Here is an 18,191-nt window from a genome sequence, read left to right as displayed (position 1 = left end):
GTTTGGTATCGGTGGAGCAGGGCTTCGTGACGTTAAGTTGTCAGGTGAGCGTTTCGAGTGTTGGAGTAAAGGAGCAGAATGTGGCCGTGCTAGCAGTGGGGACTGACTGCATGAGGACTAAAGATGTTTCATAAGGTACGGGAAGAGTGGGACTGAACAAAGTTATCCAGGCGGGAAATTTAAAATGGGAGTGTTTCTTGGAGTATGCGGCTCTGTCATTCAGATGAAATGCGAAACAGACGGCCAGTGTGATTTCTTGAAGGATATGGGGCCGCTTAAATGCCAGGTTGTTTCGGAGGACGGTCATCACAGAACGAATTGTGTTTTGTAAAGACGATCGTGATGTGGCTTTGATAATTTCCAACGTCAACGTTGTGTCATTGACGATGTTCTGGGGGAAGATGTTCGTCATTCTGCAGATCGAATGGAGGTGGATGTGCTAGGCTTCATGTGGAAAAGTAAAGAAAGTAAAATGTGAGTGTTTCTGGAAGTGCGACGTACTGGCGTTTCGATAAAGTAGGGACCAGTCGGCTAGTGTGATTTTTAAAAGGAGCGGACAGGGTGAATGTCATGGAGGATGGCCGTGTAAAAACACACTGTGTCTTGTGAGCGAGGAAAGAGGTAGTTGTATGGATGGAATAGTTTGTCGATGGGGAGTGTTAGTTAAAGTTTTGTGGGAGGGTGTTTTGCGTTACACCTGTGGGAATAGGATAGGTGGCTCAAAATGGTTCAAAATGGCTTTGAGCACTATGGGACTTAGCATCTGAGGTCATAAGTCCCCTAGAAGTTAGAAGTACTTAAACCTACCTAACCTAAAGACATCACGAACATCCATGCCCGAGACAGAATTCGAACCTGCGACCGTAGCAGTCGCACGGTTCCAGACTGAAGCGCCTAGAGCCGCTCGGCCACTGCGGCCAGCTAGGTCAGGTGGAATAAATTACAGATAGGTTGCAGGTTGAACGTGATTGGATATTGTGTGAGATAAAATAGATTTTTATTTTCTTGGTACTTTTTCATTTCCCTGCTAACAGCTGGGAAATCTAACCATAAAGCAGATCTGATGTTTTGTACGCTAGTATTTTGGTCACTAGCCGACAGTGCGAAACTGCAGCTAAACCCTTCCGGAAGTCAAGGAACGCGGTACAAACTTGTGCGCTGGCATCTACAGCCTTGCCAGCGAACGGATCACCTAGGTTTCGAACGATCGATGTTTGTGTAAGTCACGTTGTACAGAGGATATCGCGGTCTGCGGAGACGTCAGAATACCCCACTTTAAAATATGTTTCAAAATTCTACAAAAGATTGACTTCAGCAATGTAGTTCTTTACCGATAATGGACAAAAAGGATAATAGCCTCCATTAAACGGCAATTGTGACATACATGAATAAACGTAACAGTTTACTTGCTGCGTCAGATTCGGATAGAAACCAAAGCTTTCGATGATAGCCCTCATCATCGGAGGCTAAGTCTAACTGTCTTCAAGCTGGTGCGGCTGCCAGCTTTCCTTATTCAGATCAGAAGAGCCAGGACTGTTTTAGAAAAGGAGCCCTCGGCTCCGAGATTAGGCGTCTGTAAACGGTTTTCAGAAGAAACGATTATTTTTTCCGTGATATTAGGTCAACGCTCTCTAGGAAATCGAGACTCAAGACGTGATGCTGTTCAACCAAGTGAAGACGACCAGTATATAGCGTGGTTTCCATTCTGCAGTGCAGCAATTTGTCACATAGATAGTGTCCTAAACGGGCGAGGAATGAGACCACCCTCCCAGCTATCTGGAAAAATTAAGCTAATGTTGCTATCCGTTTAAGATAATCTCGGCTTGAGAGTACCAGGGATGTATGATGTTCCTTGCAAGACTGGAGAAAGTCATGCAGACCAGTCTATAGGTACTGTTGCCGAAAGCTATGTTGAGGATCAGCGTCACCTCAAATACAGGAATTTCGAGCGAGCAGCGTTGACCTAGAATACAGCTTGTTAAATATACACAAGAATTTGTCTGAACAAGAGAGGATTCTCAGGCATCGAACTAAGGGGTCTCTGTGATCAGAAAAGCAGCTGCAATTGGGATATGCACTCAGCAATGCATGGAATCATTTGATAAAGAGTACAGAGGAAAGCTTCTCATAGTTTGCCGCCTAACGTAAGTGGTGGCACTGCAAGTGATGGTGGAAAAAAATGGTTCAAATGGCTCTGAGCACTATGGGACTTAACTTCTGAGGTCATCAGTACCCTAGAACTTAGAACTACTTAAACCTAAGTAACCTAAGGACATCAAACACATCCATGCCCGAGGCAGGATTCGAACCTGCGACAGTAGCGGTTGCGCGGTTCAAGACTGTAGCTCCTAGAACCGCTCGGCCACCGCGGCCCGTGTGATGGTGGACAGCAAGTGCAAACATAATCCATGGACGCACAGGGCGCCATCTCCCTGACATTGTCCAACCAGTCAGATGGGTTGACAGAGAAGCATTGAGGTGGAGTTACATAAGATTCCATGATGCCAACTGCAGTCATAAAAATAAACTTTTATTTAGCGATCTTGCCTCTTTGATGTTTTTGCATCTATGTTTCGTATTAGTCTAGATCACCCCCGTACTTGAATAATGTCAAGCATATACAAAAATGAATTGGACGTTCACGTTCAGAAAATGTCGCCATACAAATGTCGGCCTTTGAGGTGCAACTCACCGTCGATGTTCTCGTCGTCGTCGTCGTCGTCATCGTCATCGTCGTCGCTGAAGTCGTCGTTGGCGGAGCCGCCGCTGGTGATGGAGCTGGCCCTGCCCGAGGAGGGCTGCTTGCCCGAGCCGGGCCCTATGGTGGCCGCCCCCGCCAACCCTGCCGCCCCCGATCCCACCGCCCCCGGCGCCGCGCGCACGGGCGTGTGGGAGCTGCTGCCGTGGCGCGGGGGCGGCGCCTGCGCAGACGGCGCCACGGGGATGTCGGCCGTCAGCTTCTTGTTCTTGACGAGGATGCGATAGCGCAGCTGCGCCGGCGACGGCAGCTGGCACTCGTCCGTGAAGTCCGGCTCGAATAGGAACTTGGTCACCAGCTTGTCGCCGAACACGCTCTGCAACCGACAACACGTCTGTAGATGGCGGTTTAAGCTCAAACACTGAAAGGAAAAATACCGAGGGGAAATAGCTATTTTACTGATTAGTAGTAGCAGAACCAGCTGCAGTAGTAGTAGTAACTTGAAAATCACCAATGACTGCCCTCAGGGATCAGTATGCGGACCTGTATTCTGTGACTTCATGATAGAATCCCTCCAGGAATCATTAAATGGAAGGAATGCAATTAACGAAACAGCGGCCAAAGCTGATGGTATCCTCGCTGTGCTACCTGCAGACTACAGAGCAAAGCTGAAGGAGAGAGTGAACGATGCACTCGAACATATGAAGCAGTGGCGTGCAGGCAGCGGATTAAAAGCCCGCACTAAATATAGTAGGAGCCTGATAATCCGTGATTCTCGGGGATATGTCAATGGCGGACTGCCATATATACCGGATTATCAAGGTCTTTGTAAAGTCTTCGTTAATAAAATGGATTTAAGTAAAACCTATTGCTTTAACGTCCAAAAACAAGTAACAGTTACTAATTAAAGGCAATATGGGTAATTACAATACAAAAAATTAAAAGTATGTGTTACGTTTCTGTAAAAACAAAACTGAATTAAAAGTCGAATGCTGTTTTGCTGTATTAAATCAGTTTAAAGCTGAAAGTTTTGGAGACGTTCAATGTACATAAATTATGTTTAGTGTGCCATTTACGAAATAAAATAAGCACCAATGAACCGGAAAGACCAAGAACAAGAAAATTAATATTAACTGTTTATAAGAATTTGGTGGAGTTTAATTAGAATCATTGTCTTTAAGAATACGATAGATATCTGACATTATCGAAGGCATGGAATACATCGGACTGGTGTCTACCACTCATGATTTAGCTGAAATTTTCTTCTGAGTCCTTTAGAACATCGGAGAAATGCTAACTTGGTTCTCGGACTGAGCTCTTTTTTTGACAAAAATTATTTTGTATCATGTGCAACCTCATAACTTCAGAAGCGATGTGTTGTTGGTTACTCTCTGCGAATTTCAGAAAAGTGTTTTTGGCTTCTGACGTCAGCGTAACAGATGTCAGTTGTATGCGTTTCATCTTTGTCAATCTGTTTCTGGTCCCTCCTGTGGGTTAAAACCACGTTGCGATATCACGTCGTCAGGTAGCTCTTCTTCGATAGCTGAATTTCTGGCAATGTCGATCCATTCGTCAACTTCTTCTGGTGAAAACGCACTCAGTCCATTAGTGGATTTCAGACCGATCAGTTGACGACTCATCATCATTTACATTGCTTTTCATGTCGGCTTCTTCGACCAGTTTATCTCGGCGAGAATATAATCACTCAGTGAGGCAGACAATTATTACTGACGAGGCGCTGCGCCATGTTTCTCGAAGGCGTCCAACTGTACTGACAACCACGGCAGGCTAAAAATCCGGGAACATTTCTGACGTATAGCGGACTAACGCCTCTGTCAGATATCGAGTGCAGGATTATCGCGGTCTTACTGTAGTTTTCCAAAACAAAAACACACAAAATGTTCCCGATGTCCTGGTGTAACTTAAAATAATAACAACAACATATTTAGCACGATATTGCAGTGCCTGTGTTGTTCAGAAATATAATGCAATGTTGCTTCGGACATGCGCGCATGCAAGCGTATCATACAGGGTGTCTGACGAAAGACGCCCGGAAAGAGACCGCAGGTCGTGTGGCATCCACCGGCCGCCGCGGTGCCCGACTCTCGGACACTAATCTGCCGGTAGTTGGCTGCGCGCACGCCTCCCCTGAGTTAAGGGGACCACACCCTGCCTATCTAACCCATTTTAATTCAGGCAAGTATTTAACCCATTTCTGAAAAAACTATTTGATGCAGGACCTTAATATTTTTACTGTATGTTACATGATGCTAATAGAGTCAACTGTACTAAAATCGCCGGCCGCGGTGGCCGTGCGGTTCAAGGCGCTGCAATCCGGGACCGTGGGACTGCTACGGTCGCAGGTTCGAATCCTGCCTCGGGCATGGATGTGTGTGATGTCCTTAGGTTAGTTAGGTTTAAGTAGTTCTAGGTTCTAGGGGACTGATGACCTGAGATGTTAAATCCCATAGTGCTCAGTGCCAATTTTTGTACTAAAATCTACATTATCCATTTTATAGTTTTTAAGAAATACTTTTTTAAATTTACTAAGAATCAAATATTAAGTTTTTTCTGCAGAATTTTTTTTTGTGAACTTCCTATTGGGGGAATATTAATGAATGTAGCACCAGAGGTGACTTTTTATGCTATGCAAAGTCTCTGAAAATTTCATCATTTATCTATGATGGTTTCTGATATAATGGGCATATGTACTGAAAATTTTCCTTTGTGGGAAATTGACTCTAAAGAAAAACTTTTGAAATTTGTTTCTTACAGTTAATTAAAACTGTCCTGCTGCATATTATGGCCCTTCTTTGGCCTCTAGCAGGTCTTTCAGCTTCTTTTTCACCTTCCTGGATGTTTGTCTTGCTTTCTCGGCCATATTAGATGCAGACCTGTCTGCATCGGCTATCCTCATTTTATCGCAATGTTGCATCCCAGTGATCATATTTTCACCAGGATTAATTCCCAGCTTTTTCAGTACCCAACACTTTCCAATATTGCCACAATTGAATGTAATAACAGCATCATGAACTCCTAGTTTCATTGTATGTATGCCTACAAATAGCCGGCCGGTGTCGCCGTGCGGTTCTAGGCACTACAGTCTGGAACCGCGTGACCGCTACGGTCGCAGGTTCAAATCCTGCCTCGGGCATGGATGTGTGTGATGTCCTTAGGTTAGTTAGGTTTAAGTAGTTCTAAGTTCTAGGGGACTGATGACCACAGATGTTAAGTCCCATAGTGCTCAGAGCCATTTGAACAATTTTGCCTACAAATACACTTTTAGAAAGGCGGTTCCAAATTATGCTGTTGAAACATTCATTTGGGTTCTGTGTCTGCCCATGCAGTCATTTCCTTAGATGGTCAGGATGAGCCAAGTCTCTGAAAATAGGTTTAATTGCTGTAATAACAGTAGCAGGAAGAGGATGCTGGCGAGAATAAGATTCTCCAGTTGCCTGAGCCTTATTGTATTTGCACCACGAATTTTCTTCTGATGGACACAATCCATGACATGGCTTATCATCAGTAGAGGACTTACGGAAGAATATGGCCCAAACATCTCTCTTCATTGCCTCCAGATTTTCTTTATTTCTCCTAATTGCCTACCCTTAGTATACCTGTAAGTTTTCTATTTCAGTTTTAGTTAACCGACCCTGTCCGGTCAACAATTTTCCATCCTCTAATTTTTTTCCTCTCATATCAACAGTTAGTTTTCTCAGCCTTATTCCCAAACGTTTTTGAACATGGCCTACACATTCTATTTTGTTAATAATGGCATCTACATATGGCTTACAGTTCATAGGGGGTGCGTTGACACTCGGTGACAGAAAAGTGGGCGTGGTACGTATGCTCGTAAAAATTTTTTTTCAGTAAAATCCTTTTCAGAGTACTTAAATAAAACCTTAATCTATTCAAATATGATGGAAACCGAAAATCGATTTTTTTCCACCTGAACCACGGTATGGTCCCCTTAAGCATAAACAGCGTTGGCATCTGGTTAATTTAAGCTTATCTGTATTTACAGTAGGTGCTCAGAATGATGTCCCTCTGTGGTAAGTGCAGCTTGACATCTGCTCAACACATTAGCAAACACTCGACGAATCTCAGCTGCCGAAAATTGGGAAATCACTAGCCGAACCCTGTCTTCCAACTCTTCGAGCGTATGGGGATTCTTTGCACACACTTTGTCTTTTAACATTCCCCAAAGATAAAAATCACGCGGATTTAGATCTGGAGAACGAAGAAGCCAGTCAACTATCCTATCATAAAATACACATCTTATTGCCGTCATAGAAGCATTGGTGATGTCTGGTCTTTCATTGTCCTGCGTGAAATAAGTACATCATTTTGTTGGGCGTTAGTTCTCAAAAAAAGGATTCAGTATATTGCTCACATACCAGTCAGAACGTATTGTTTCGTGGAACAAGATTGGTTCAATAATTCGTCTTTCACTAACTGCAATCCACACTCATGTTTTCACATCATGCAGAGGTTACTGATGTAATTCATGAGGATTTTCGAAGCTCCAACGTCGATTGTTCTGAGAATTTACGTACCCTGACAAATGCAGCTGTTCTTCGTCAGACAAAAAAGCATCTCAGGATTAACTTCACCATCGTGCAATAACGACGTCGAGCAACAGTATCTGAGTTCCTCAGTTGATGCACGACCGTTATTTTGTATGGTTTCAATTTCAATTTGCGAGCAGCTCTGTGAGCAGATGCTCTTGACACACCAGTCTGAGTACCAAACGGCGTGGAGATTTTCTCTGAGTTCTTTCAAAGGCCTCCCCTATCTCGTCTAATTTATTTTCGGTTAAAGCACGATGTTCTCTAGCCCTTAGTTTGTGTAACAAAGATCCCTTCTCTTGAAATTTCTTCACTAATCTACGTATCGTCGAATCATTGGGAACATGCACACCGGGAAATTTTCTTATGAATTCAAGCCGTCATTCCACCTGAGATGCTGTTTTTGTATAGTTCAACACAAAAACCACTCGTTGAATCTTCGTGTGCACCGTACCAGATGGAATCTCAGTCTTACAGTGTTTCTCCCTGAGGACCGGGGCAAGCGACATACGTACATGAAGATGGTATCTGTTCTTTCGGACAATGTCTGAAAGAACAGATACAATCTTCATATACTCGTATAGTTAAGGCTGGGTTCGAGTCCCAGTCGGGGCACACATTTTCAACTGTCCCCGTTGATGTATATCAACGCCTCTCGACAGCTTAGGGTCTTGATTTCACTACCATTTCAAGCGACATATGGACTGGGAAAGCCCCAGACTCTGCACACTTGCAGTAATGACGCCTAGCAAGAATATTTGAAGTGATTAATCTTGACAAAAAAACTCATGAGAAAACACCAGTACACTCGGTCGCACATAGTAGAGGGCACGCGCAAAGTATTGGTGTCCGAGAACTACGCTTAGCGACAACTTGCAGACGCAACGGCAACGACCGGCAAACGCACTGCGCGACCCGCGAATCCCTCTCGGGCGTCTTTCGTGACACACTGTACCCGTATTTATCCGGCGACACTGGGCAAGCGACTTTCAATTAAAATGTCGCCCCTTTACGGGAATATACGTAAGGAACGTAGGAGTCCAGGTTGTAGACACATATAGAAGTTTTGGTCTGGCCGCGAGTCAAGTTCGGGTAGCCCAATGGTAAGGCGAACGCTCATCATAAGCGGGAAATACGGTTTCGAGTCCCGGTCCTGCACATATTTTCACTGTCTTCATTCCATTATACAGCTGACGGTTGTTCATGTAGATATTTAGCAGGCTAATAATAATCCAGAACATCTCAGGATAAGACAACTATAGGAAAGGTAAGCGTCAAAAGTTCTATATGCCACTGTTTTACTGCAATACATAATTTGGAGGTTAAATTCAAAGCAAATATTCAATGCAGGCGTTGCCCTAACATCCGAGTGTTGCAGATGACGAGCTGTACTAATACAGACTTGTAGCTGATTATCTTGGCAGTCACAGGGCACCAATATGTAAAAATTGGTGTAGCACGTATGCAATCTAAACAAAAAGAAAAACCTGGTACAACATGCTCCTAACGTGCATAAAAATGGTATGAATATATTTTAGAAACAATAGAGGAAAAAATGCAGCCAAGATGAGACAAATCTGGTGAAAGATTCCTCGGGGTTAAACAAAACAAGAAGTTTGGTTTCGTGAGAAGACTGACAGTTTTTACGTTATTGTTTTCTGCAGGTACGGGAACAGGACTTAATATTTCGTTATGATAGCAGATCAGAAACTGACAAATTCAGTGCTGTAACTCCTTTGTCTATCTGACTAGAAGATAAAGGGCAAAAATATATTGAACACGGGAAGTTCTTTTCTGTTGTTGCAGCCATCCGAATGGAGCGCGCCTTGAAAATAACTCCACTCTCCAGCCTCTGTCCAGAGTGGCGTAAAAACCATCACGTATCGGGTACAGCGGTGGAGCTGGTTTCTGCAGCAAATGGCGTTAACTTCCTGGCAGTTTGCGATTCAAACGATCGCAATACAAGCACATAGATCTCCGTCTTCAATGGATTTTTAGTCTTTCACTTCTAGTCAGATCTCCAGATGAGGTATAAACTCAGATTTGTGTAATAATGATCTGCCATTTTGAAGCAAAAATCACGAACGTTTCATTAAAAGAATATATTGACCGTTGAATTTTTTGGAATACATAAATCAAGTGATCTTTAATACAGTAAGTCTTTTGGAAGACGCAACCTTCATTTTCTTGTAATTTTAATAGCTATGTGCATGCAACGTTTACAGTTGCAATAAACTGAATCTGGTTTGTCGTAAGGCAATAAGTCAAAGTCATATTACACGGTACAGTCACGTTAATGTGGCCATCGTCTACGTTCGATGTCAAGCTGCAATAACAACTCACAGAAGGTAGGTGGCAGCACTAGCAGTGAAGGGTATATAATGCGTCTCGTGTGGATGCGGAAAATAGCGCACTCGTTGTCGTTATGTGGAAACGGAGCGATTTATTGGACGTCCAAATGGGCATGATCACTGGCTTTCGGTCCAAAGGTGGAAGCATTTCCGAAATGGCTAAGTTTGTAAACTGTACGCGTGCTGACACGGTCCAAGCATACAGTGTATGGCAAAATAGCGCCAACCAAAACCTGCATCGTGGCAACTATGATGCTCCACGGACCAGAGATGACATGGGTTAAGACGGCTGCAAAGATGTGTACTACCAAATAGACGTGCAAGTGTTGAACAACTGACCGCCCAGGTGAACCAAGGTGCTACCAACAGTGTCTCTTCGGCGACTGTTTTAGTGAACGTTGCTGGGTGCGGGTCTCCGCAGCGGGCACCTGGTTCGTACACCCAGGTTGGCTGCTGTTCATCGGCTACGAAGATTTGAATTTGGTCGCCAGTACCGTAGCTGGATGTCCTCTGAGTGGCGACAGGAGGACTTTGCAGAGGAATCACGTTTTATGATTCGAAACGTCTGAAAGCATACACCCTGCAACATCCCTCGGAAGGGTACAGGTCGGAGGAGAGAGATTATGAACTGGCGAATGTTATCGTGGCATTCCCCGGGTGATCCCGTCATTGTGGAAAGCACAATAGATCAACACAAGTATGCACCCATCCTCAGGGACCATTCCCACTCCTACGTGCAGCTTGTTTTTCTTCGGCAGGAGGGCATCTACCAGCAGGACAATGCAACGTGTCACATGGCTCGCAGTGTATGCGCGTGGTTCGACGAGCGCCGGGATGATTTTTCCGTATTCTGGAGGACCACTTCGATCGGACTGTTCGCGCGATGGATCCTCAACAGAGAAACCTAGCACTGTTGGCCACTTCACTGGAGTCGGCGTGTCTCCATATATGTATTGGTACTTCCCAGAACGTCATTGACTATCTTGCTGCGCCTCTCACAGCGGTCCGCGTGGCGGAAGTTGGTAATTCAGGCTTTTGACAAGTGTCCAAATGAATGTGAGTAGACAATGATGAGATTAGAGACAAAGCAGTACATGATGTTAATGTTGGTATATACACTCATGCTCATAAAATAAGGATAATTGCAGAATGTGGTGCCACAGAACGTGGCACTACACAAAACTGGCGCTAACAGCATAGACACAGAAGGAACACACACGACGATCTGTAAGTCCACGGTATTGGTGATAAGTTGAGAAAACCGTCCTGAAACACACGTGCTACAAAACGTCACTGTTTCCTGCGCATGTACCCCGACATCAATATGGGATATGATCACCATGCACACGTACACAGGTCGCACAACGGGTTGGCATACTCTGGATCAGGTGGTCGAGCAGCTGCTAGGGTATAGCCTCCCATTCTTGCACCAGTGCCTGTCGGATCTCCTGAAGTGTCATAGGGGTTTGAAGACGTGCAGCGTTACGTCGAGCGAGAGCATCCCAGACGTGATCGATGGGGTTTAGGTCTGGAGAACAGGCAGGCCACTCCATTCGCCAGATATCTTCTGTTTCGAGGTACTACTCCACGATGGCAGCTCGGTGGGGCAGTGAGTTATCACTGTGACCCACTGCACCCTTGAAAGGCGGACATACTAGTGCAAAATGACGTCCCGATACACCTGACCAGTTACAGTTCCTCTCTCAAAGACATGCAGGGGTGTACGTGCACCAATCATAATCCCACCCCACACTGTCAAACCACGACCTCCATACAGGTCCCTTTCAAGGACATTAAGGGATTGATATCTGGTTCCTGGTTCACGGCAGATGAAAACCCGGCGAGAATCCACTGTTCAGACTATACCTGGACTCGACCGTGAACATAACCTGGGACTACTGTTCCAATGACCATGTACTGTGTTCGTGACACCAGGCTTTACGGGCTCTCCTGTGACCAGGGGTCAGTGGAGTGCACCTTGCAGGTGTCTGGGCGAACAAACCATGTCTGTTCAGACGTCTGAAGACTGTGTGTCTGGAGACAACTGCGGTAAGGTCCCGAGCAAGGCTACCTGCTGTACTCCGTGCCGTTTGCGGGCACTGATGGTGAGATATCGGTCTTTTTGTGGTGTTGTACACTGTGGGCGTCCCGTACTGTAGCGCCTGGACACGTTTCCTGTCTGCTGGAATCGTTGCCGTAATCTTGAAATCACACTTCATGGCACACGGAGGGCTCGTGCTACGACCTACTGTGTTTGAGCAGCCTCCAGTCGCCCTCGTATTCAACCCCTCATAACGTCATCAATATGCGTTCTTTGAGCCATTTTCAACACACAGTCACCTTTAGCACGTCTGAAAACGCCTGCGCACTTACTCGCTGCACTGTACTCTGACATGCACCAACACACCTCTGCGTGTGTGGACTGCTACCAGCGCCACCGTGTGACGACCGCAGGTCAAATGCACCGCATGGTCATACCCCGAGGTGATTTAAACCCGCAAACCGCCCACCAGAGCTTTGCTTCACCGTGTATCAGCATTATCCTTAATTTATTACCATGAGTGTACATGTACACAATTAGTGCAGTGATTTTTTCTATATTCTTGTTATTACCAGACTACATAAAAATGTTTGGCCACACAACGATTAAACATCTAATGACCCAAAACATCATGACCACTGCCCGGCGCGACTCTGAATGCCGCCTGTTGACGTCGCAGGCACGCTACGCGGTAAGGAAAGCGGAGCAGAGACGAATAGGGAATAGTTCTAACGACGTTACGGGCCGAAAAAGGGGAAATCCACGGATATAAGCGACTTTAAAAAGGGGCAAGTTGTTACGGTCCGATGCCTGGAAACGAACATCTCGAAAATGTCGAAGCAGGTCGGCTGTTCGCCTGCTACTGTCGTAAGTATATATGGAAAGTCGTTGAAGGACGTTGAAATCACAAGTAGGTGACAAGATGTTGGACGAGCACACCTCTTTACAGGAAATAAAGGTCAGAGGCTCAGCCGTTCTGTAAAGTAGAAAAGGGAGCAATCTGCGGCAGATCTGATGGCCGACTTCAACGCTGGAGCATGGAGACGTGTGTAGTGCCTCAAGAATATCGGGGTAAATTCTAGAAACACTTGGCCTTCCACCGACTCGAACACCCGATATTTTAGGTACGAGTGCGGGAGAGGGAGAACGTTTCTACCGATCCACCTGTTTCTATGTGCAGGTCGGAAGTTTGGTATCAGAAGACTGTAAGAGGGGCGAGTCACTGGCGACGGATGTTTGCCGCCAGCGCCACAGAAGACGTGATGAAAACTCAGGGAATAATTATGTAGTATTCTCTGATGTGTTACTGTCTGTGGTGATTGTAAAAAAGACTAATAAACAATTGAATATAGATTTCTATGCACATCCATGTTTTGGAATCGCTCGAGACTAGAGACTTTTATCTTACTTCATGTCTCAGCTCTGCATGGGGCAGGACGCATGTGACGTCCATAAATTATTGGATTGTTACTATGATATTGTACTTGTGTTTTGTCGGGTCTGACGTTTAAAGACACCAGTTGGCTTGCCAGAGTTTACTTACTTATGTGAAAAAGAGTAAATGTTGCTTTATGTTGATAGATGAAAATATACCAAGACTGAACTGAAAGTGTTCCACGAGTACACAAATTATTTCAAGAATAGAGAAGTAGCTTAATAAATTCCTGTAATTCGCTATAGTTTTGGGAGAAGAAGCTTTTGGGAGATCGACGTGGCTGGTTACCCCGAGAAGAGAATCGGCTACACACAACGTGCAAGTTAACTGAATTGAGAGACGTGTGTGCCTTGCGACCCAATACCACACGGTCTCTTGTCGTCCGAAAAACGTTAGACGTGTTGTGGAACACACTGTTCAGTGCATATTGTTGAGCATAGAGCTCTCCAGCAGCGGGCACAGGATCATCGAGACTGGACCGTTAAACAATGTGAACGTGTTGTGTTGCCTGGTTGGATAAACCACATTTCTTGTTACATGATCGTCTCCAGATATGTCCTCATCTAGGTCAACGGCTGCTCGAAATAGCACCGCGCGCGGGCACAGGCTGGTGGAGGCGGTATTACGCTATGCGGAAAATTCACGTGGGCGTCTAAGCGACCTGAGGTACTAATCGAAGGCATCACGACAACTCTGGACTACGTGAGCATGTCTTCATTCTTGATGTCTTCGCCGACGGCGATGACTTTATTCAACTTCGTAACTTTTCGTGCCACAAGCCCAAAATCATGCTACATTCATCTACATCTACATCGATACTGCGCAAATCACATTTAAGTCCCTGGCAGAGGGTTCATCGAACCACCTTCACAATTCTCTATTATTCCAATCTCGTACAGAGCGCGGAAAGAATTAACACCTATATCTTTCCGTACGAGCTCTGATTTCCCTTATTTTATCGTGGTGATCGTTCCTCCTTATGTAGGTCGGTGTCAACAAAATATTTTCGCATTTGGAGGAGAAAGTTTGAGATTGGAATTTCGTGAGAAGATTACGTCACAACTAAAAACGACTTTCTTTTAATGATTTCCAGGCCAAATCCTGTATCATTTCTATGACAATGTCTCGCATATTTCGCGATAATACAAAACGTGCTGCCTTTCTTTGAACTTTTTCGATGCACTCCTTCAGTCCTATCTGGTAGGGATCCCACACCGCGCAGCGGTATTCTAAAAGAGGACGGACAAGCGTAGTGTAGGCAGTCTCCTTAGTAGGACTGTTACTTTTTCTAAGTGTCCTGCCAATAAAACACAGTCTTTGGTTAGTCTTCCCCACAACATTTTCTGTGTGTTCCTTCCAAATTAAGTTGTTCGTAATTGTAATAGCTAGGTATTTAGTTGAATTTACGGGTTTTAGATTGGACTGATTTATCGTGTAACCGAAGATTACCGAGTTCCTTTCAGCACTCATGTTGATGACCTCACACTTTTCGTTATTTAGGGTCAACTGCCACTTTTCGCACCATTCCGATATTTCTTCTAAGTCGTTCTGCAGTTTTTTTTATCTTCTCATGACTTTATTAGTCGATAAACGACAGCGTCATCTGCAAACAACCGAAGACTGCTGCTCAGATTGTCTCCCAAATCGTTTATATAGATAAGGAACAGCAAAGGGCCTATAACACTACCTTGGGGGACGCCAGAAATCACTTCTGTTTTACTCGATGACTTTCCGTCAGTTACTACGAACTGTGACCTCTCTGACAGGAAATCACAAATTCAGTCATAGTACTGAGACGATATTCTATAAGCACGCAATTTCACTACGACCCGCTTGTGTAGTACAGTGTCAAAAGCCTAACGAAAATCGAGAAATACGGAATATATCTGATTTGAGGAGCATGATAATGACCTCGGCCACCAAACTTTCCTGATATGAATCCGATAAAACACATCTGGGGCGCGTCCACAAACCACAGGAACTGGGTGACCTGGTGCCACATACCTTAGGAAACTTACAGACTTGCATAAGGGACGATCAAAAGAGCTTTTTCTGACGGTGTTGCCGTAGCGTACATGCAACATAAAGCGACTACGATGCCGGTATATAAACAGCGTCATGTAGTCAGGGGATTAGAGAGCCATTCACGTCTTCTCGACGTGCGTGCGGTAAAAGGGGAAACGTGAAAATGGCGACGTTATTACCAAACGTGTCTAAACAGAATCAATGTGCTGTTATTCGTTTCTTGGCTGCCGAAGGACAAACATAAGCAAAATCCATCGGAGAGTGAAGAATGTGATTTTTATCATCAGTGGGTTGTTGTTGTTGTTGTGGTCTTCAGTCCAGAGACTGGTTTGATGCAGCTCTCCATGCTACTCTATCCCGTGCAAGCCTCTTCATCTCCCAGTACCTGCTGCAACCGACATCCTTCTGAATCTGGTTACTGTATTCATCTCTTGGTCTCCCTCTGCGATTTTTATCTTCCACGCTGCCCTCCAGTGCTAAATTCGTGATCTCTTGATGCCTCAGAACATGTCCTACCAACCCTACCAACCGATCCCTTCTTCCAGTCAAGTTGCGCCACAAATTTCTCTTCTCTCCAATTCTATTCAACACCTCCTCAGTAGTTATGTGATCTACCCATCTAATATTCAGCATTCTTCTGTAGCACCACATTTCGAAAGCTTCTATTGTCTTCATGTCCAAACTATTTAACGTCCATGTTTCACTTCCATCAGAGGGTTATCTGCTCAGAAATCAGTGAACGATTATCGAGTGGCAGTTGTTATATCCGGTCGTCTCTCCTAAGAGTCGTCAGGCGCATTTTCACTAGTGTTTAGGTAGATATTTGCAGTTTAGTTTTTCCATTGTGTGGCTGGTGTCAGCCCAAATAATTTCTGCTCGTCACGTCTTTCATACGAAGCCCAGTGCCAACAGAAAAGGTCAAAATGGTTCAAATGGCTCTGAGCACTATGGGACTTAACATCTATGGTCATCAGTCCCCTAGAACTTAGAACTACTTAAACCTAACTAACCTAAGGACATCTCACAACACCCAGTCATCACGAGGCAGAGAAAATCCCTGACCCCACCGGGAATCGAACCCGGGCGTGGGAAGCGAGAACACTACCGCACGACCACGAGCTGTGGACCAGAAAACGTCGGTTTGTTTCCCATTGCGAATAAATTTTTTTAAAATCAGGCTTTTGTGTTCCCATTCGACTTCAAAATTAGTCTAGCCCTGTATGTATTGGCAGAGACAGTAAACGTGAAGAATAAACGAAAATCCGGCATTGACTCAATAGCGCTGCATGCCTGGCGGTAGCAGCCAGCAACGGGTGGGGCAGTGGTGTCGCGGGATGGGCGCTGGTTAGTCTTCGAGTTTAACTATCCCTGTCAATACACATTGCTAGACTAATTTGGAGCCGCTCTATAGAATTGGCATGTAATATTCCGCTTTAAAAAATATTTTGTTTATATAAGGTGTCTGTTCTTCCGGACATGTCCGAGAGAACAGACACCATATAATTCAGGCTAGGAGGACCAATGATCTCTTCAGTGCGGATGCACACCATTCTCGAACTCTTACGGGAGTCGGCGAAATGCTGCGAGTAATGAGGATAACGGCAAGGGACACAACATTCATAGTTCCTGCATAGGTTGAGAATTTGGGTCTGGATGACGCAGTGGTCAGCACATCTGCCTGGTAAGCAGGAGATCCGGATTCGAGCCCCTGTCGGGCACAAATTCAACCTTTCCCACGGAACAAAATCCTTTGCGTCATAATCATTTTGTTTGTGACGGGAAAGAAACTGATGATTTCCGACGGCACTGAGTGTCGCTTCAAAGACATGATGAGCACTAATTGTTTGGGCTGACTCCAGCAAAACAGTGCAAAAACAAAATTGCAAATATCTGCTGAAACACCAAAGAAAATCCTCCTGACGACTCTTCGGAGAGCCGCGCGGGATTAGCCGAGCGGTCTGAGGCGCTGCAAAAAACTGGTTCAAATGGCTCTGAGCACTATGGGACTCAACTGCTGAGGTCACTAGTCCCCTAGAACTTAGAACTAGTTAAACCTAACTAACCTAAGGACATTACAAACATCCATGCCCGAGGCAGGATTCGAACCTGCGACCGTAGCGGTCTTGCGGTTCCAGACTGCAGCGCCTTTAACCACACGGCCACTTCCGCCGGTGAGGCGCTGCAGACAGGGACTGTGTGGCTGGTTCCGGCGGAGGTTCGAGTAGTCCCTCGGGCATGGGTGTGTGTGTTTGTCCTTAGGATAATTTAGGATAAGTAGTCTGTAAGCTTATGGACTGATGACCTTAGTAGTTAAGTCCCATAAGATTTCACACACATTTGAAAATTTTTTTGAACTCTTCGGATGGAGATCAGGTATATAAGGGAATATGTTTGTCCATCAGTTGTGCATCACAAAGGGTGGATATGGCAGATTTGTTGTGACAGTGTTTATATTGATTATTATGTGGCCATAGGCAATGAAAGTGGAACCTGTCGGGTGGATGTTAACAATATCATTTCTTCTGCCGCACTGAGCAAACAAGTTCGTTTTTCTTCGTAGCTTACCATGTAACTAAGACACAGGGCGACACATTTAAGTGTTTTCTATCTTCATGTCTTGGAGAAGCGAACCCGAATGCCCCGAATATTGCTAAACCACGCTTATGTAAACTTCTGCATGCCTCATCTCCAGATGAGCCTGAAAAGGCTCGAAAACTATTTGATAGAAATGAACAAATATCTTTAAGTGACTGTACAGTTGTCTGTCTTTACATTTCAGTTAATACAGGGCTATTACAAATGATTGAAGCGATTTCATAAATTCACTGTAGCTCCATTCATTGACATATGGTCACGACACACTACAGATACGTAGAAAAACTCATAAAGTTTTGTTCGGCTGAAGCCGCACTTCAGGTTTCTGCCGCCAGAGCGCTTGAGAGCGCAGTGAGACAAAATGGCGACAGGAGCCGAGAAAGCGTATGTCGTGATTGAAATGCACTCACATCAGTCAGTCATAACAGTGCAACGACACTTCAGGACGAAGTTCAACAAAGATCCAACAACTGCTAAC

At 45.0% G+C, this 18,191-nt stretch overlaps 1 protein-coding gene across 1 annotated transcript in view; it reads right to left on the bottom strand.

Moving 5' to 3' along the window:
* Positions 1-18,191, bottom strand: part of LOC126455985 (1-phosphatidylinositol 4,5-bisphosphate phosphodiesterase epsilon-1-like) — a 464,968-nt gene that overhangs the window by 59,254 nt on the left and 387,523 nt on the right. Inside the window, exon 19 of the mRNA XM_050091742.1 lies at positions 2,693-3,074. Coding sequence (XP_049947699.1) covers positions 2,693-3,074 — 382 coding nt within the window. The remainder of the gene's footprint in view (positions 1-2,692; positions 3,075-18,191) is intronic.

The sequence above is a fragment of the Schistocerca serialis genome, chromosome 2 (assembly GCF_023864345.2).
Source record: "Schistocerca serialis cubense isolate TAMUIC-IGC-003099 chromosome 2, iqSchSeri2.2, whole genome shotgun sequence".
Taxonomy (NCBI): Eukaryota; Metazoa; Arthropoda; class Insecta; order Orthoptera; family Acrididae; genus Schistocerca; species Schistocerca serialis.
The sequence above is the reverse complement of the archived record's forward strand: the minus strand, read 5'-3'. Positions and strand labels throughout refer to the sequence as shown.